Source organism: Macrotis lagotis, chromosome 5 (assembly GCF_037893015.1).
Source record: "Macrotis lagotis isolate mMagLag1 chromosome 5, bilby.v1.9.chrom.fasta, whole genome shotgun sequence".
NCBI classification, from domain to species: Eukaryota; Metazoa; Chordata; class Mammalia; order Peramelemorphia; family Peramelidae; genus Macrotis; species Macrotis lagotis.
In genome coordinates, this window is record NC_133662.1 from 271040789 (window position 1) to 271062504 (window position 21716).

The 21716-nt window shown below is 42.1% G+C and overlaps 1 protein-coding gene across 1 annotated transcript in view; it reads left to right on the plus strand.

The window, feature by feature from the left end:
• Positions 1–2614: 2614 nt before the first annotated feature.
• LOC141490230 (transient receptor potential cation channel subfamily M member 8-like) overlaps positions 2615–21716 on the plus strand; it is a 45032-nt gene continuing 25930 nt past the window's right edge. The window contains 9 exon segments of the mRNA XM_074190449.1: positions 2615–2764; positions 3261–3438; positions 7311–7483; positions 8843–9017; positions 10293–10360; positions 11902–12099; positions 17254–17356; positions 19572–19690; positions 20118–20408. Of these exon segments, the coding sequence (XP_074046550.1) occupies positions 2615–2764; positions 3261–3438; positions 7311–7483; positions 8843–9017; positions 10293–10360; positions 11902–12099; positions 17254–17356; positions 19572–19690; positions 20118–20408 (1455 nt within the window).

Here is a 21716-nt window from a genome sequence, read left to right on the forward strand (position 1 = left end):
TCCAATAGAATGGACTCTCCCTGTTCTTCATTTTGTTTTTGTATTGCCCTTACCTGACCTATTGCCTTCCAAATGGGGCTTTTGCATTGGACCAGACTGGAAAATGAGAATCAAATCAATGGATGATTGAGGTCCCAAGTAGCCCCAAAAGCTTGTGATTCTCGCATGAATTTAGAATATTCAGATACTACAGGTCATATGGTGCCCCCAACCACAGTCCATATTGAAAAATGTTCCAAAGAATCTATTTAAAATGACAGGGAAATGTGGACTTATTTTTACAGGGTTATTTATGACTTTGGGGTTTTCACCAGTCTCTCCCTCATCCCTGATTCATCCCCTCATTTACTGAGTTTCCTTTTGTAAGAAATAAAGTTATGCAAAACTGACCAGCAGGACCACTTCCTATAATGTATGTGACATTCTGTTCCCATAGTCCCACCACCACCAAAGAGTCAATCCTGTCATCTATTCTCCAAGACCAAGATTATTTATTTATAACAATTAATGTAAGTCCCAATACCTTCTAATTTTTCATTTGCTTTGTTGCAATATCCCAGTATGTTGTTCTCTCTCTTAGTCAACTTCAATCCACCAGCTCATATCAGTTTTGCCAGGCTTTTCTGTATGAGGCTGAAAAAAGAGAAAAGAATAGAACAGAGGACAAGACTTTGGGAAGGAGACAGAGGTTATGGGGTCTAGTGGAGGCAGTTTGTTAGCTGTGAAATGCCCTGCAAGTCACATAAGCTCAGTTTCTGTAGAATCTGAGAGATTGGCATGATTCCAGAGGACCCACAATGACGTCAGTATCTACCCACCTGCTCTAACAGAGAGGTGGTGAGCTCAAGGGGTTGAAGTAGACATATACTTCTTCACCATGACCCACTCAGGAATTTGTTATCAGAAATTTGTTGCTCCTTTTTGAAAAAGTTCCATGGATAGAACAGAAGTGAGAGAAAGAGAAAATGGGTTTTTAAGTGAAAAAAATAAAGTAAAATTGGAATGAGCAAGGTTAGACATGGTGGCCTCCAAAAATTCCTTCCAGCTCTAAATCCATGGTCCCAAGACCCATCTTATAACCTGCCTGAGTTCTCACCCAGTGGGTGTTTTATGAATATTTGCTGAATTGAAGGCATCCCAAGGGTGGCATCCTGAAGTTCTAGGCTACAGTCTGCAGCAGGAGAGGGGGAGTCACAAAGATATCAGTTAAGATGAGAACAAGAATGAGGTCACCAACTATTTTGAAGATTGGGTTGGGAGCAGAGGTCGTGGTGCAAAGGCTTGAGGAGAGGTGGGGTTAGTGAAGAATTGGAGACTGAGTTGATAAGACAACCTTAACATAAAGTTTCTTAGCAAAGGTCAGGAGAGATGAGGGAGGGTTGCGATATGGAGCAGAACTTTCAAGGACTGAGATGTGAAATTCTTAGGCAGATGGGAACCTGAAGAAAGAGTTCATGATCCCTGGTTGAGAGGAGATTCTTGGATGTGCGTCAGTGGTTTCTGAGAAGGGATTCCAACTTTGAGATTCTGGGTTTTGGTGACCAGATCCTCCTTACCCTTGAATCTCCCCTACTGCCTCACTTAAAAGTTCATGGGACATTAGCAGTAAAGAAAATTTTGCTAAATGAATATTTTTAAATACCCCCCCATTTTAAAATGGTTTCAATAGCATAAAAACAAGATTTTTTGATGGTGTGTATAATTTTTCTTTCTTTAAGATGATAACTGGGTATTCATATGACATTTCAAGGAACTCTGGATTTCATTGATACTCATATGGGTACTCACTGCCCCAAGGCATTCATTCTATGAGTGAATGAGTGAAAAAGCATTTATTAAACTCTCAAAGTTTTCAGAGCACCACAGATAATACCTGCCCTCTAGGAGCTACCTTACATTCTAATAGGGCACATCTAGGCACATGGTGACCAGGGAGAAGTAGTTTGGTTTAGAAAGCTACAAAGAAGGGGAGTTGAGCCATAAGGGTGGCAGATTGACACACCCCTTCTGGGAGCAGTTGCCGGATTGATGTAATTATAGTAGAGAGTAGAGTGAAACATAACTGAGGTCTCCTTGAAAAGTAGGCCACATGAGGGTCTCCCCAACCAGGATGGGGGAAAGTAGAGGAAAATCCGAGCTGAAAGAGTTAAGACATCCAGGAAGTGGTCACTGGCTCAGCAACAAGGTTGGAGTGGGGCTGGGAGTCTGCTTGTGAGAAGACAATTGGAAAGGAAGAAATGTCACTTGATGGCTTGTCTTTGAGGAGTTGAAAAAGTAAGACCTGTGACTCCCCTGAATCTTGGGAGCCCCCCTGAGCAGAACTGAAGTGATTTTCAGAAAGCAGATTTTCAATTCACTATGATACCTATTCTCAAAACCTTTCTATCTTTCACCTGTCAGAAGGTAGATTCTAGGTGTATTGCCTTTGAGGACCAAGGGTCACCACCTCCACACAACCTTGAGGCATCTGAGGAGCAAAAAGACTTCATTGACAGGATCTGCTGATAATTAAAGGAAATGAGATAACATTTGTATATTTCTCCCACAGAGTCTATGTGGATGGTTAATCCTTTCTTCTTCCTTCCTCCTACAATATATCCGACTACTCAGGGACATGTGCAAATGTGGCTATGGCCAAAGCCAACATATAGAAGGCACTCAGGTCAATCAAATTGAGAAATGGAATTATAAGAAACATACCAAAGAATTTCCTACTGATGCCTTTGGGGATATTCAGTTTGAAACATTAGGGAAGAAAGGAAAGGTAAGTGTCTATGTAAAGAAACTAGTCAGGCCCTAAGTGGGTCTAGTCAAGATTTCCTTGGTTTTATAGGGGGTGTGGTATTGAAATGGGGTGGAGGGAAGGGAGAAGGCAGAAAAAGAAAACAGAAGCAGGGAAACAGGAATGAAAAGGAGGAAGGAGAATTGTTAGGAGAGGGGAGGGCACCCAAAACTATTATAAAGGAAACTAAAAATTTGGATCAGAGTTAACCAAAGACCTTGGCTCTGCCACTACCAAAATGGAAGAGCTTACGGAGGCCATGTGTCTTCTCTGGATCTCCCTGCCCATTTGTCACATGAGGGCAGTGAACTGGGTATTAGTATGTTCCTTCCAGCTCTATATTTCTAAGATCTGAAGACTCTAAAGCTCATCACAAGTAAACAGAACCAAAGATTTAGGGCTGGAAGGATCATCCAAGACCAACCGAATCAGAATGTAATTAATGCTGCTCCTGCTGTTTCTTCCCCTCTCCATTAAGTACATCCGATTATCATGCGACACAGACCCAGAAATCCTCTATGAGCTGATGACCCAGCACTGGCATCTGAAAACCCCCAACCTGGTTATATCAGTGGCTGGAGGAGCCAAAAACTTTGCCCTCAAGCCACGCATGCGCAAGATCTTCAGCCGCCTCATCTACATAGCTCAGTCTAAAGGTGAGGCCCTATCCCATTACTTGATTGCCAAGGATTTTTGTGTTTTGCTCATTACCTGATACACAGTATTTTTAAATTCTAAACCACAGAACATGCCCTTTTTTGGAAAAAAAAAAGTTCTAGGTTTTTGTTTTTAAAAGTATTTTGGTAATTGTAGGTTTCAGGGGCAGCTAGGTGGTGCAGTGGATAGAGCACCAGCCCTGAAGTCAAGAGGACCTGAGTTCAAATCTAGGCTCAGACACTTAATAATTACCTAGCTGTGTGGCTTGGACAAGCCATGTAACCCCACTGCCTTGCAAAAAAAAAAAAAAAGTTGAAAAAAGTTAACAAAATAATAGGTTTCCTCAGTAACCATATGAATTTTATGCCTTTATAAACACAATTCTAAAAAAGACATGAGTGTTAGCAGACATCCAAAGGGTTTGAACTTCTCAACTTCTCAGTCACAGATACATACAAATGGAGCTAGGGCCTGGGTCTGATATTTCAGATGTGAGGAAATTCCTTTTGTGAATGCAGATTGGCACCTTCTCTACAACTTACAGTTTTAGAGATCTGCCTAGAATGAACCCTCAAAGTTGAAGTTATTAGCTCAGAATCACACAGCCACAAAGTGTCAGAGGCAAAACCTGTCCCATTCCCACCTCCACCTCACCCCCCATCATCCTGACTCTGAGGGCAATGATTTCTCTACTATACGCTGCAGCCTCTCTAAGATGTATTGTGCCCCATACCTGAATAATAGGGGCAAAGAGAAGATTTGTATAAAACTTTAAATTTGTTACTCATGGTTTGCTTTAAAAATCTGTGCATCACCTCTAATAAGATGGTAACATAAACTCATTGTTTCTTTTTTCTGAACTCTTTTGCTTCTGGATATTTTAGATTCTGGTATTACTTGGTCATGATCATTCCCATTTGACCATAAAATGACAGCCCTTAGGAACTTCTGAGACCATCTAGTCTACCCCCTTTCTTTTTACAGGGGAAGAAAACAGAATCCCCTCCAAGCCAGGGATTGAATTTTAGGAAAAGCTCCAGAGGGGGTACTGGTTAACATAAGCCTAAATTTCAAAGCCAGATTGTTTTCCATTGTGCTGTGTGGCCTCCCTGAGTGAATGAAGAGGAAAGTCAGAACAAATATTCCAAAATTGAATGAATATCCCCAGAAAATAGAAAGAATGTAAGAGATCAATTTGAGAAGTGCCTGTGATGAATTCAAGTCTCCAGGTTCAACTCAATTCTCCCATTGGGCACCCAAAACCTTGACCTGATTGCTGAACCACTCATGGTCCTGAAAAAAAGAGACTAAGGGAGACAATACAAGGTCAAAGAGGAGCAAATATTGTTCTAATTTTTTTTAAAAAATGGAAGACAACGTTTATAAAATTTGGACTTGAATTATTAACAAAATTGAGGTGCTTATTAAAAAGGAAGATAAATGAATATCTAGAAAAGAAAGCAGTAGATCCATGGAACCAGAATGACTTTGTCAGAATGACAAGTCAGAGTAATGTCATTGCCTTTCTGGACGGGGTTATTAGATTGCAAGAGAACAAGAAGCTGGTGTTTACTTGGAATTTAGCAAAAGTGTTTCTCTTATTATTTTTATAGGAAAGCTGGAGAGATGATAGCCAGGTAGACAATACAGTTTGGTGGATATAGACTGGTTAAATGACTGAACCCAATGTATCCTCATTCTTGGCTCAATGAAAATATAGAAAGGCATCTTTAGGGAAACATCCAGTGATCTGTGAATGCCCAGAGCTATTTCATATTTCTATTAGTGATTTGGGTAAAAACATAGATGTGAACACACAGGATGACAAGATGATATTCAAACTCATCTTGACAGTCTGGAACATTAGGCCAAATCTAATTAGATAAAACCAAAAAAAGGGACAAAGATTTTCACAGTCTAAGATCATATGTTTATTGAATCATCATTACATAGATTTAGCAGAGAACCCAATCCAATGCCCTCATTTTAAAGACAAGCAACTGAGGTCCAGAAAAGTGACATGAACTAAATCCAGTCCTTCAGCTCATGAATAGGAGAGTCAAGATAAGAACCCCAACAGGATTCTCACAACCAATCTAAGAGCATGGGAGGTATACCAAAATATCTGCTCACTTGAGAAAAATCTGGAGATATGGATTGACGGAAAGTTCCCTTGAGTCAACTGTGTCTTATGATAGCCCAAGAAGCTAATGCAATCTTTAGGTTGCCTTAAAAGTGACACTGGCATGATGCCTAGGATACTGAAGATGGTCAGCTAACAGAAGTAGGCTATTATAGTCAGGCCGTGTCTAGGATTGAGTCTCAGTTCTGGGGTCAGTGACAAATGAGAGGAAATTCATAGGAAGGGCTTCTACCACACCAGGAGAGGTTTGTAGAGGCAATGAAAGAAGCCCATCCTCTCCCCTCTCACTTGACATGAGTGACTCCATCTTGAACCCTAGCCATCATGTTAATGTAAAATGAGCAGCTATCTCCAAGTCCTTATATTTGGGGTGACTTTTAGCCTAGTCTATTTGCAAGATCTTAACTTGCCCTCATTATCCCTAGTGTCCCTGTAATCACTGAATGGAGCAATTGCTATAAAACCATATCTGCAATCATATTGGAGAACTACTCACTCTGACTATCTCTCCATAATATTATTTACTTGCACTTTGTAATCACTTGTGAGCCAACAGAACTGCCCAATATGCTTGCTTCTTTATTTTATACCATATATATCAGTTGGAAATTGCTTGTAATCACAGCTCACTCAGAAAACAAAGAAAATACCTACTATATAATAATAAAACTTACCCTGACCTGTTGCCCAACTTGGATGTGAGCTCTGATTTTTTTCCCTATACACTGAAGGACCAGAGTATTTTAATTTGGAGAAGACTCAAGGTGGAAGTAACAGTTGTCTTCAAGATCTAAAGGAGTAGGGGCGTCTAGGTGGCACAGTGGATAGAGCACCGGCCCTGGAGTCAGGAGGACCTGGGTTCAAATCCGACCTCAGACACTTAATAATTACCTAGTTGTGTGGCCTTGGGCAAGCCACTTAACCCCATTTTCCTTGCAAAAACCTAAAAAAAAGATCTAAAGGAGAGTATATTGCTTGAGAAAGGTACTCAATTGGCTCTGCTTCAAGAGATGGGTGAAAAAATGCAAAAATGTTCATGTGGCCTGACTTTAAGGGAAATTTATCCAAGAATGCAATGACCTACTTTGCCTTCTCACATGAGGTCTTAGAGGAGTGGCTAGATGGCCCCCTGTTGGCCATTTTGAAGAATACTCTCACTCCAAAACCAGTTGGGCCTAATAATCTTTTATAACCCTGCCAATTCTGGGAAGATTCTGGGTGTGAAACTGAGTCAATGCTCTGCCATTCCATAGAGTAGCAAATAATGACTTGGCCTTGGAAAATAAAGCTTTATATATACTAATGCTGAAGACATCCCCAGGATGTCTATAGTGACCTCCAAAGACCTATAGTGACCTCCAAAGACCAGAAATGGTCTTTTTTATCTACCATACTGCTGCAGTTGAGCTTCCTCCATATATATATAAACCCTTCTCCTCTCCCCACATCAAGCTCTTAATCAGTCTGCATCTGTGTATTCAGGCAGTTTGGACTAAATGAAAGAAATAATCAAATAATGAAAGAAATCAAATAGCTTTATCATCTCTAAAATTCTACATTCTATCTTATCACATGGGACCGGCCATACAGAGGACATTGCCATCCCTCACAGCTGTGCGTGATTCTAACGGGAGGATTTCTCCAAGTAGAACCTAGCATGTGAATTTCATCCTGCATCACTGTTCCCTAGTTTTCCCGTTGAATTCTAGTATTGATCCCTGTCCACAGGGGCGTGGATTCTCACTGGAGGCACTCACTATGGCCTGATGAAGTATATTGGTGAGGTGGTGAGAGACAATACCATCAGTAGGAATTCAGAGGAGAACATTGTAGCCATTGGCATAGCAGCTTGGGGAATGGTCTCCAATCGGGACACCTTGATCAGACACGATGATGCTGAGGTACGAATACTATTGTGAGCTGGATGGGGAGGGAAGCTGAGACAGTGCCCAGGAGCTGGACAGTGATATCATCAATCAATCGACAAGCATTACTAATCATGTGCAAGGGCACTATGCTAGACACTGGGAATACAAAGACAAAAAACCAATTCCCTGCCCTCAAGAAGCTTAAGCAACATGTACATAGATAAATAAAGGTAACATTCCTTTTGGGTTATTTAACATACACACACACACACACACACACACACACACACACACACCCTTACAGTTTAGATCCCAGGAGGTTGCTTATTCCTTCTACACTTAGATTTCTAGGGGTACCTCTGAGAAGTTATAATTCTAATAGTCTATCTCAGGAGCCCCATGGATATGCTTCCCATTAATAATCCACTCAATGATTTCATTAACTTTTGGAAATATATTTACTCAAATGACATAGTAATAATAATTGATACAAAACATTCTTCCTAAAGTATGAGGCACATGCTCCCAAAAATGAAGTGTAGGATGCACGTGTGACAAAGAGGTAACTCGCATCTCCTCATACTCAATGGCTTAGAAGTCCTTTCTTGAGTTGATAACTGACATTCATTGCTGGTACATGGACAATACTATTTGAAGCTTCTCTCCTTAGGTAAAATAGCTTTCTTTATATATTTATCCTCAGTATATCACTCCATCTCAAGAGGTAAGCATTGATGCCTACTGGACCCGGTCTCTTTGATCCTTTTGAATATATGTCTGCTCTTTGATTGATAGGATCAAAGAAAGGAAGATGCAGAGATTAGAGGGTCAGCTTTATGGTCAGTTTGATGTGCTCAGATCTCCTCCTCTATCTGATACTAGCTGTATGATCCTGGTCAAATCACTTAAAATCTTCATGCCCCAAGTAATTCTAAGCCAGATTTGTAGATCTGCTTTAGGACTTTCTCAAGAAGGAATTGTCAATATGGACAAAATAAATGAATAATTATTTTATAATTCAATGCAATAAATATTCATTAATCACCTCCTAAGAGCAATGTCATCTCCCAAGTACTAAGAATGCAGTGTCAAATATAAGGTGGTAGAGCTTTTATTCTTTGAATTTCGTTGGGTAGACATAGCTTATGATTATTATACATTTTCTATAAGTTATCTATCCTTTCAATATTGATTGAAATCCTGGCTCTTCCTAATCTCTGCAGTTTCATATGGTCTCCAAATCCTACTTTTTGCATGACTCAGAGCCATCCCTACCCAGTAAGGCTTTTTTCAAAACTTAGGGAAGAATCCTTTGATATGAGGCCATCAATGACATCTTTCAGAGGAACCACTTTATCAGATCTCCATGAAAACTTTCACTGTGATCCATAGGCATGTTTCTCGGCCCAGTATATCATGGATGACTTCAAGAGAGACCCATTATATATCCTGGACAACAACCACACTCATCTTTTACTGGTTGATAATGGCTCCCATGGATACCCAGCCATTGAAGCAAAGCTTCGGAATCAGTTGGAAAAATACATTTCAGAACGTGCAATCCAAGGTTAGTTTTCTAAGCAGGACATCTCCATACTTCTTTGTTCATTTCAATACAGTTGAATTCAATTGAACAAATACTGATTTATTAAAAACTGACCATTTGTAAGAGGCAGAATGGTGCAATGGAAAGGGGCTTCCTTTCCCCAGCAGAAAGACTTAGTTTCATGTTTCACCTTTAGTACTTACTAGTATATGATCCTGGGTGACCTCAAAACGCCCCAGGAAACGCCCAAAGACTCAGATAATTTGGGATAAAATATGGGAAAGACAACTCAAAATAAATGACCTTATTTTAAAAAAATTATCATTTAGTAACAGATAATTTAGAGTAAGACGTAGATCTTTGTAGGAATAAAATAGCCGTAGGATTAAAAGATTCTTTTTTTAGAGTTGCATTCCCCTTTAGAAAAGCTGAAGAAATGTGGGTTGGCAAAAGGTTAAGTTTCTCTTTCCCATCTTAGTGGGTTTTTTTGAGCTAGAGTCCAAATCTAAGATGAATAATAGAATCTTCTTAGGTTGGCAGCTTGGAAGATGTGGGTAACAACTAATTCCAAACCACAAGTTCCTCTTTCCCAGGAAACTTTCCGGTTACAAAAGGCATCTTCTTCAGAGCAAGGACTTCTGGGTAATCTCACTTGGACAAATTTGGATGAAGAAAGTGTAGGTGAAGATAACTAGTCAGATAACCTATCTTGTCCAATTGAATTACATCCAAAAAAGGTTTTTTCCCCTCTTCTGTTATAGCTAAACTCTGGTCATTAATTATTGAGAAATTAGTTGGACCTTGCTATCATTATTAAATCATTATTTATTTTTCTCTGTAATTTTGTACCTCCATTTCTTTTTATTTCAGATAATGAATTTTAACACTCCTAGCTATCCCCAAACCCCCAATCCAAATAGATGTTATGCCTTTTTGTTGGTCAGTCATTTCAGCTATGTCCAACTCTTCATGATCCTTTCTGAGGTTTTCTTGGTAAAAATACTGGAGTTGTTTGCCATTTCCTCCTCTGATTTATTTTACAGTCAAGGAAACTGAGGCCAACAATTAAAGTGACTTGATCAGAGTCCCACAGCTAATAAGTGTCTGAGGTCATATTTTGAATTCAGGATTTGCTGACTCCAAATTCAGTGTTCTCTATCCTGTACTATCCAACTATCTCAGATGCTTATCTTTTACTCAGACTAAACAAATTGCAAAGGAACATTACTTCTGAGGCAGAGAGGATTGGAAAGGGATTAGAAGCTGGAAAATGACAGTTTCTCATCTTTCTCACAGATTCGAACTATGGCGGAAAGATCCCCATCGTATGTTTTGCCCAAGGAGGTGGAAGAGAGACTTTGAAGGTGAGTTTTCCTTCTATTCCTATAAATAGCTTATAGAAGCTTGTGGATCCAATATTTATCCTATGTGGGGTAGAGGGGAGGCATCAATGGAATCATGTCAGGTTTATCAGTCACCAGTCTACAATTTCCTCCTTCCTTCTTATACTCACTGTTACTGGTAGGATACAATTCCAAGAAGAGCGTTTGAATGGGTGTGAATGAGCCAGTCTGCTGAAGGCTAATGCAGTTGATAACGTTTCCTAATTGTGAGTCTGCAGAAGACCGCTGGGCTCTACAGTGATGGAAGCCTCGGGATATATAAAGCCCTGTATATAGGGCTTTAGAATCAATCAAGCTTAGCAGCAAATTCCTCTTATCTGTCTGACTATAACACCTACTCACTTTGGGGCATCTAGATGTTGAGCCAAGGGTAGGCTGATCTGAGTCTGTTCCTGCATCTGTGAAATGGGAATAATAACAGCAGGTACAAAGCTGTAATGAAGCTCCAATGAGATGATGGGGCCATCGTAAAGTGTTTCGTAAACTTGGAAGAGCAGTGTATCAGAAATCATTAGAGAAATTGTTTATTTACAAATATTAAATATTAATTTATTATTATTAAATATTAAAATTAAATTCATATTTTTTAAAACTTCCATTTCTCATTACTTGCCCTTGTACCTAAGGCTAAGGACTAAAACTTGGATGCCATTAATATAGATACTACTGACTGAGGGAATTCTCTGTGGCCCATGGAGAAGGTCAACATCTCCAGTAATTTAGCATCTGAAACATTGCCTGGAGCACTGAGTGATGACCTGACTTGCCCAGGATCACATGGCCAGAAGAGATCAGAGACTGAATTTGAAGCTAAATCTCTCTGTATATTGTGCTATACTATCTCTCCCTCTGCCCTTTGGGTATCTATTAGAGGGGAAGAGAACTAACTAATTTTTAAACTATGGACCCCACAAAGTCATTATCAGTATTATTATTATTTTATAAAATGAGTAACTTCAGAATGAGTAACAAAAGTCTTAAAAGTTTTAAGTGAATAAAATGGCAGCCCATTGGACCAAGGATAACAGATCCAGATCTGTGAGGGAACTCAGAGGCCCTCCAGTCCAATCCCTACTTTTGAAAAATGAGGAAACTGGGGCAGCTAAGTGGCATAGTGGATAAAGCACCGGCCTTGGAGTCAGGAGTACCTGGGTTCAAATCCGGTCTCAGACACTTAATAATTACCTAGCTGTGTGGCCACGGGCAAGCCACTTAACCACATTTGCCTTGCAAAAATCTAAAAAAAAAAAAAAAAAGAAAAATGAGGAAACTGAGATGGAGAGTTTTATCTAAGGTCATAGAACAACTTTCAAGCAGGGATTCCCATGCAGATTCTCAGACTCCAGACCCAGGGTTCTTTGCACTTTGGAGGAAGAAGTAAAAATAGGCTTCTGTGGCCTTAGTGGTCAGCCCAGTCCCAGGTTTCACTAGGCACTCATTCTAAGGCTGCACCCTGACCCTGTGCTTCCTCCACCACCTGGAATCTCCTTTTTATCCCCAAGGCCATTCATACCGCCATCAAAAATAAAATTCCCTGCGTGGTAGTGGAAGGTTCTGGGCAGATCGCTGATGTCATCGCCAGTCTGATAGAATCTGAAGACTCCCTGGCATCCTCCACTGTCAAAGAAAAGCTCGTCAAGTATTTGCCCCGAACTATTTCCCGACTCCCAGAGGAAGAAACTGAAAGTTGGATCCGATGGGTAAGTCAGTACTAAGGGAATGAAGCAATGGGAGGAGATTGGACAAAGAAAGGGCAATGGGCAGTGAGTAGCCCACATTCTTCCATATTCCTCAGCTTGCTGCCCTCTGGGGGTCTCAGTATTTCCATCGGGGTGCTCTGGGGGACTCTGGGTTCTTTAGTTCTTTCTTTAGGCAGCATCATTCCATATCAGCCTTCATCTCTTTCCCTGAATCCCTCAGATTCATCAATATTTCATATTTCATATGTCAGTCATTTAGGAAAATTTACTCAGCCAATCCCCAATCCTGATCATGCATTTAGTTCTCAGGTTTGGGGGTGAGGTGGGTTATTTAACAAAAAGAGCCTCCAAGACTCTTGTTAAATATTGGGTGAAGTCATAAATATAGTCCTGGAAGAAATCTTGGAAACCATCTAGTTTGCCCCCCCTTTTTCCAGATGAGGAAACTGAGACGCATTTGGCTAGACTGTAAGGTCTTTGAGGGAGAGATGATTTTGTCTTTGTATCCCTGGTGCTTAGCAAAATGGCTCCCCCAAGAGAGCCTGGCTCATAAACATGACTGAATAATTAATCCAGAGCTCTGTGTCAAGTGACTTCTTCAGGGTGTCAAAGTTAATGGACAAAATCTAAAACCTCAATCAGTGACTAGGAATTATGAATTTGGCATTTCTCTCTCCTATTAATATTTGTTTTAATAATCACAAGAAGACCGATGATTAGAATTTGGGGAGACTGGCTTATTATCTTCTGAGAACCACATAGGTTTCTAGTATTTATTAAATATTAAATGAGGTATCAAGTAGTTAACCATCTTCTCTATAACAAGACAGCAATGTAAGGATGACACATTTGTGAGCAAATGGGTAACTGAATTTTCTGGCCACAGGAAGATTTAATGATCCCCTTGTTTCTTTTAAATGTAAAAATACTCTCTCTGTCTCCCTCTGGTAGTCATCTTGGAGAAATGGCTACCAAGCTATAGGTTTCTTGGTAAATCTTAGGAGAATAAATAAATCTTGCCTTGCCTAACCTTTCTTGTTTATTTGTAGATGATAATTATTATAGTTAGCAAGGGCATACATCTAACAATAAAGGAAGGGAGAAACAAGGTGCAAAAAGGTTCAATCAACATTTACTGAGCACCTACTGTGGGCATACTAAACCCTGGAGATACAATTAATCAAAAGACAGTCCCTGTCCTCTAGGAATTTGCAGGTTAATAGGAAGAGACAATATATAAAAGGAGGCAGGAAAAGGCTGGATAAAGATCCCAGGGCAGGTACTAGTCCTGGGGCATCTGTGGATTTGAAACCAGGCAAAAGCAAGTCTGGCTTCCATCAAGAAAGGCAGTGGGAACTGTTTGATGCTCCAATCCTCTAATCGGAGAGGAGGCTGAGAGAAGTAGTGCTAGTCATGGAGGATGGTGGTGAGACTGGAGGTGATGAACTAAAGCTGAGAGGTATTTTGGAGGTGATGGATTTAAGCTGAGATAGGCATCTCTGTAATGGAAGCCAACAAAGGCAATGAGCTCTGGTGCCTCCAAATTCAAACTTCTGGACACATCTAGAGTGTCTTCCTGAAAGACTTTTCTCTCTGGTAATGAAGGGTGCTTTACTTTCCCAGTGAAGCTAAAACTGAACCTGAGCTAAAATCATCCCTCAGCATCCATCCATCCATCCATTCATTTGTTCATTCATTCATAAGAGCTTTCTAAGTAGAATGCACCGTCCCAGCTGCTCAGGGAGCTACCCAGATGAGACAGTCTCAAATGCTCTGCTTTTGCTACTTTGGTTTGTGTTCCAGTCTACCAGCCAGGAAATAGAAAGTGAGCAACAAGTGAAAGTAGCAGCACTTTACTTTTAGAAATACAAATTCCAGATTGAGGCAGGGTCATAATTCTAGAATAATTGCCCTTCTCATTTAGCTGCCCTCTGGCTCACTTGGTTTCCCTCTCTGGTCTAACTCTGTCTCCCTGGATCAGCCATGAGTCCTTACCGAAGTGCCTGTTTCTCTTCTTATTGCCACAATTTTCCCTTAACATCCTCTGCTGGTGGATGTCTTCTTTCTCCTTCCAAACTGTGCTGTCAGGCTCCAGGTCTCTTCACTCATCAGTCACTCACATTTTACCTTTAATATGGGGGGCACATTTTAAAGAGATGTCCCCTCACTTGGAAGCATCTCTTGAAAAGAAGAGACAGAAAAATGAGAGGGCTAGGATGATGTCACCCTACCTTGCTCAAGGAAGGCATTTAATAAATATTTTAGGATTGGTTGATAAGCACATTTTTCATTAGACTCTTTTTTTTTAGGTTCTTGCAAGGCAATGGGGTTAAATGACTTGCCCAAGGCCACACAGCTAGGTAATTATTAAATGTCCAAGATCGGATTTGAACTCATGTCCTCCTGACTCCAGGGCCGGTGCTCTATCCACTGCGGCACCTAGCCGCCCCAACTCTTCTAATGAGATCATTTGTTTTCTAAAGTTTTCTTTCTTAAGTTGTCTTGATAAAAGCCAGGAAGACCTAGGTGCCAATCCCACCTGGGTCACATATTACCTGGCTTAGTGTATAGGAGGAAGGGGACAAGTCTCTAAACTTTTCCATGCTTCAGGCAAATGTCTATGCCTGTAAGTGGCAAAGAGGGTGCTGACTTCCTGGGTAAAGGGAGAGTCTTCTCTGAGAATGTTTGAGTCTACAGAAATCATAGGGCAGAAACCAAAATCCTTTTGCTTTTTCTTCTTGTGCCCCAATCATTTTTTCTTAACTCTCCCTGCTCCCACTAATTGAGTCTTTTTAAACCATTTAAGCAAGTTGACTCCAGTGTAGCATTACTAGTCTTCACCCCCATCAGGGTCCCTAGTCATGGATTTCCTCCAAGGCCCTGCCCTGCCCCCCTCTTCTCTTCACTCTCCAGATTCTTTTTTGATGATTGTATTAGCCTCCATGGGTTCCATTATCACTTCTATGCAGCTCTAGGGTTTCCCCTAAATTACAGTACCCTGGATGTTTGGAGCTGGCAAGCCTGTTGGACATCCAAAACAGAACTCATTCTCTTTCTCCCCCAACTCATTTTTCCCCAAACTTCTCTATTACTGTTGAGGGCACCACCATCCTTCCAGTTTAGCCCCTGAGTTATCCTCAGCTCCTCACTCCCCCTTACTTCAAAATCAATCAGTGATCAAAATCATGTCATTTTGGGGGCAAGAATTTTAGTGCAAGGATGGACCCTAAGTCTAGAGTACCAAAGATGAAGCCTGCAACCCACTCCCTGCCAGATGAATCATAAACTCAGGATTCAGAATCAGATATATTTTGGGACCTAGTCAATGAGGGAATTTATTTTGCTTGACTAGACATAAATATTATATTATATCTCTTTTCTGTTGGAAAATTTGTAAATTGAAAAAATTATAAAGTTTGAAAACATATTCAACTCTGAATTAGCATGTCTGTTGGGTCTAGTAAAAGAAAATACATTGTTTGGGGAAAAGCATGCAATTTCTACCTCAGCATCTTTCATAAATGCCGCCCATCCCCTTCTTTCCTCTGCCCCTGCCCCTGTCACGGTCACACTCAGTATATTCTGGTGGCTTCCTGTCACCTCTGGGATCATATCTAAATTCCCCTTTGTAGCATTTACATCACTTGGCATCTTGGCTTCACCCTACTTTTTTCTGATTGTACTCCCACTCACCAATAATTCAGGCTATATTGGCATGCTGGCACTTCTTCACATGGCTGCATGTCCCATCTCCAGACCTCTGCACTGGCTGCCCAGCATGCCTGGAATAATCCTCTTCCTCCTTAGTTCTGCCTTCTCCTTTTCTTCCTCTTCCTCCTCCTCCCTTCTTCTCCACTTGATCCAATGGCCACAATCAGTGTGAAGCCTTGTCTGGTGTCCCCCATCTTGGTGCTCTCCTCCCTCCGCATGTCACCTTGGATCTGCTTTTGCTGAATTTTGTTGATCTCTCTATGTGTACTTAGTCTCTCTATGATCAGAACTGAAGCTCCCTGCAGGTAAGGACTCTTTCTTCTTTGTCTTTGTTTACCCAGCACTTGTCATGGTACCTAGAATATAATGAGCATTTATCAGGAGTTGATTGCTCCAGAAGTTCCTAAACTCAAGGGTCTAAGTGGTCCCTAAGAGTGTAGCTGGCTCTGGCCTGGCAAATCCTTGGTTCTTTACTCTGCTGACAGCAGCCAATTGGAAGAGTTTGGTTTGGATTTTTACTGTTGACCTTTTCTTATATCACAACTATTTCTCTCTACTTCTCTTCCTCTCCCCTCGAACCCTTCCTTATAGAAAAGACAAATATTTCAGCAAAGCCACCCAACAGTGGCTGCATCTGATAGTGAATCCCACAGTCTTCAACTGGAGTGCTCACACTTGCCTGGATTTGCCCAATCTCATTAAGTTTGATACTGGAGTAAAATGATACAAAAGTTGGAACCCAACATTCTAAATCATGTGTATGAGAGAAGGGTTCCATTTAATCCCATGAGCGCTCATACTATATCTACCATGTTCCACGTACAGTGTGAATGAAGTGCTGGGGCTACAAAGTCAAAACTGAGGCAATCCCTCCCCAGCTTAGAAACTAGTCTTCACATACTAACCCTAAATCTGGATATGGGCATGACAACAGATTCTCACATATGTAGTTGTCCTAGTGACAGCTAGATGGTGGAGTGGATAGAACACTGGCCTTAGAGTGAGGAGGACAGGAGTTCAAAACCAGCCTCAGACACTTGACATTAACTGCATGACCTTGGACAAGTCACTTAACCTTGATTACCCTTCATCCAGGGCCACCTCCAGTGGTTCCGATTCCTATCTGACCACTGGACCCAGTTGGTTCTGGAGGAGAAAGTGAGGCTGGTGACTTAGCCCAGCTCTCCCATACTCCAATCCAATTCATGTATTTGTCATGACATCTCCTCTCTGATGTCATGTTCTTCGAAAATGAAGGACAAACAGCATCTTCTTTTGTCTTAGTCCACAAAGAGAAAGAGAGGGAGCAATAAAGAGAAAGAGAGACAGGGACAGAGATAGAAGAGGAGAGAAATAAAGACAGAGATAGACAGAGAGAGTTCATCAGTGCCCATAACCACCACCCTCAGTTTACACAATCTGCTTTAATTTTTAATGTGACAGCTCAAAGAAATCCTCGAAAACCCTCACCTGCTGACAGTTATTAAGATGGAAGAAGCTGGGGATGAAATCGTGAGCAATGCCATCTCCTATGCACTCTACAAAGGTGAGGAGCACCTCCTGCTCACCAGGAATGTTGACCTGGGGCTGCTTTGTCCTTGACTTCACTTTGGGAATGGGGGTAATTGAAGACCAGAGAACTGAGCAGCCTTCTGTAGGGTTAAAACTTATGAGGGCTAGAGTAAGAAAAGGTCTTTTGTAGCATCCTCCATGGACGCCCTTCTACATCATATCAGCACAGCCAGGGGACCCTGGCTCTCAAAGGATGTGAATTCTGTTATGCTATAAGATCTTAGGCAAGTCATATGTCCTCTCTGGGCTTCAATTTCCCCATATGCAAAGTAAGGTCATTAGACATGATGTCATCTAAGGTCCCGACAAACTCTACATCTACAAAGCCTGGCCTGACCTTAAGACTAAATCTTTCGGGGATGGATAGGTGGCGCAGTGGATAGGTGGCGCAGTGGATAAAGCACCCACCCTGGAGTCAGGAGTACCTGGGTTCAAATCCAGTCTCAGACACTTAGTAATTACCTAGCTGTGTGGCCTTGGGCAAGCCACTTAACCCCATTTGCCCTGCAAAAACCTAAAAAAAAAAAAAAAAAGACTAAATCTTTCTCTACAACTTGTCCCAATTGCTCCTGGTTCTTCTGTCTGAAGTCAAACAAGATAAATTAATGCCTTCTCCATGTTGAGTACTTTGCAGATGAAGAAACTGAGGCAAATAGAGATTAAGTGACTTCATCAGAATTATGCAACCAGTAAGGTCTGGGGTTAAATTTGAACTCAGATCCTCCTGACTCCAAGCCTGGCACTCTATCTACAATATTCTGCTGCACAGCATCAGAAGACATGTTTAAATCTCAGGCTTGCTATCTGTGTAATCTGTGTAATCCCTCCCAGTTATTTCACCCCTATTTGCCTCATTTTCCTCTTCTGTAAAATAGAGATAATAACACACCTACTTCCCAGGGTAGAGGATCAAATGAGAATACCAGTGGAGGGCCTCTTTTCCCCAGGCCTGGCACATAGTAGGCATCATATAAATGCATATTCCCTTCCCTTTCTCCTCTTCTCAATACCTCGATTTCCTCCTCTGTGAGATGGGGATACTCTCCGCTTAGGTTAGTTTTACCAGCACCAACGATCTGTATCAAATGGAAGCTACTATCATTGCTGTAAGCACAAGGAGAAAGGAAGATTTCCTGGTGATGAAAAACCCTCCCTTGCTTCCTGTTCTTGATGCCACCAAGCTCTAGAACCTTGGAGGGCACACCCCTCCCAAACAGAGCCACTCTTTCTCTAATGAAACTGGCCTAACCATAGAAGAGAGAACAAATGAAATGGGCTGAAAAGGTCTGCTCCATAGCTCAGCAGCTGATGAATGCCTCCTTGGGCCACAGCTGATGGTCTACAGGATGTGCCCATCCCCTGGCAGATGTAAGCTCCTCAAAGACAGCGACAGGCTTCTGGATCTGAAATGCCTTGCATACAATGGGTGCTTAATAAGTGCCTAGTTATTAACTGAATCAAGCCTGCATCTGGGACAAGTATTAAAGGTGGATTGGGAGAATTCTGCAGGTTTTTGAATGACCCTTACTACTTTGTGCCAGCAACTGAGCTTATAAAACTGCTCTATGATATTCGCCCATGGCAACCCTCCTAAATGTGATAACTAGACAAAATAATATTGGGAGATGATTAACCAAAGAAACAGAAATATAAAAAAGCATAGATGATGATAACGGGGGTGGCCCCACAGGGAGTGTTCTCCCCATTTCCATTTGAGCTCCGCACCACTGGTCCAGATCAACTCCTTGGATCACTTTCCAATGAAACCCATGATGGCAAAGTTACAGTCATCAGAGGGGGTCATAAGATCATGGGTTTAGATCTAGAAAGGGCCTTTGGGGTCATCTCATCTAAGCCCCTCCTTTTACAGCCTAGGAAACTGAAACCAGGGAGGTGGAGGGACTTGCCATTGTGCCAAGTAGGAGGGGGTAAGCAAGGAACTGGCATTCAAATGCAAGCCCTCTGACTATGTGTCTATTGCTTTGTGAGTTCGACGTCACCTCAGATAGCATCACCACTCATGCATGATCACATTTGGGGCATTGGAGCAAGGTTTAAATGTAAGGATAGACTAATCAACACCCTAATCAGCATCTGTCACCCAAGGGCAGCACATAACTATGTAAGCAAACCTAGATAAGTCCCCTGATGCCTTTGGCTGTTTTCACTGTGATCCCTCCCTCTGCCAGCCTTCAGCACCAATGAACAGGAGAAGGACAACTGGAATGGCCAACTGAAGCTGCTGCTGGAATGGAACCAACTGGACCTGGCCAGTGATGAAATCTTCACCAACGACCGCAGATGGGAGGTGAGTAAGGAGCCAACTTGAGAAGATGGCAGCTCACTGCCAAACCTGCTCCTGGCAGGGATGGGGACCTCTTTAGGGAAGTTTCACTTGTCAGACTTTGTAAAGACCTCTCCATTCTAGTTCACCAAAGTCATAGTCAAAAGGCAAAAGAAGGTATGTAAAATGCAACTGCAATGGGGCTATCTCAAAGTCCTGAGTCCTGAGCCCTAGGCTTGGGATCATGTCTTTCTCCTTCCTGGCAGCATGATGATGCAGTGATTAGAGGGGGGACTCTGTCTGCCTTGGTTTCCCCAACTGTGAAATGGGGGGGGGGTCTTAATAGCACCTGCCTTCCAAAGTTGATGTGGGAATGCAGGAGATGATATTGATGCTGCACCTTATACATAGTAGGTGCTTAATAAATTCTCCTTCCCTTTCCCATTGCCAGTCTGCCGACCTTCAAGAAGTCATGTTCTCCGCCCTGGTGAAGGACAGACCCAAGTTCGTCCGCCTCTTCCTGGAAAATGGCCTAAACCTGAGGAAGTTCCTCACCAATGATGTCCTCACTGAGCTCTTCTCCAACAACTTCAGCACTCTTGTGTACCGCAACCTGCAGATCGCCAAGAACTCCTACAATGACGCACTCCTCACCTTTGTCTGGAAGCTGGTGGCAAACTTCCGAAGAGGGTACAGAAAGGAAGACAGGAGCAGCAGAGAGGATTTGGACATTGAGCTCCAGGTGGGAGAGATGGGCAGAAGAACAGCTCTATCCCAAGGGTTTTTCTGCCCCCCCCCAAAAAAAGCAAATTAAAATACAGGAAATGTCAGATACATTTGGGATCCTTTCTTGTCCCAGTGCAAGTCATTGAGCACCAGATTCTTCATCTATAAAGTGGTGGAGTCAGACTCAGTTATCACCAAGGTCACTTCTAGTCTATACCTTAGAGACTGAGAGACCTTAGATCAATGAGACACTGGACAATAGTCAGGGTCCAAAGGAATTTTGAAAGGCTGGAGTGGTGGAATTTAACAGGCATAATTGTAGTCTTAGATTTGAGCACAAAACCATCAATCTCTAGGGGGCAGCTAGGTGGCACAGTGGATAGAGCACTGGCCCTGAAACCAGGAGGACCTGAGTTCAAATGTGACCTCAGACACTTAATACTTACTTACCTGTGTGACCTTGGGCAAGTCACTTAATCCCATTGCCTTTCAAAAAAAACAAAAACAAAACCAAAACCCATCAATCTCACAGTAGGAAATGGGAAGGGGAAGTTAGACAGAAGATCTGATGAAGATCAAGGGGCTTAGGTTACTATAGACTCAATCTGAATCAGCAGAAGCAATGAGCTGATGCAAACTCAGGCCACTTTCAGAGGGTCAGAGCTTCCAGAAGAGGGAGGAGGGAGACCATCCTGCCACCCTCTGCCCAGTCAGACCTGGCTAGAGGATAGTGATCCCTTCTGGTTTCATGGTTTAAGGAGAATGGACTGGAGAGGGTCCCAGGAAGAATGACCAAGGCAGGCTTGCAGTCCCATGCTAGGTGGGCATCCCTGTACAGCCTGGAGCCTGACTGGAGGAGGGTCTGTTGAAGGAAGTAGAGAGGTTTAACCAGGAGAAGAGACTAGCAGAGCAGGAGTTGGGGGGGGGGGAATAAAAGCTGTCTTTAGGTATCTGAGGATATCCCTATGGTCATCATTATCACAGACACTTTAGGTTGACAAAACACTTCATGTGTTACCTCATTGAGAGATTTGTCTTGTTTGGCACTGGGGACTACAATGATGGGTGGCAGTTGTAAAGGGGATCATTTAGGCTGGATTCCAGGGAAGACTCCCAACCAATGAGAGCTGTCCTCAAATAGAGGGGACATCCTGAGAAGTAATGGCCTGCCCTTGCTGGGGACCTCAAGAAGATATCGGGAAAAAATTCCTAAAAATCAGAACTGGCCCAGAGTAAAGTGGGCTGACTCCCTGGAGGTCTTAAAGGAAAGGCTAATTAAACCGTTTTTTCCTTTGTATCCCCAGCAGCTAGCACAAGGACTGGA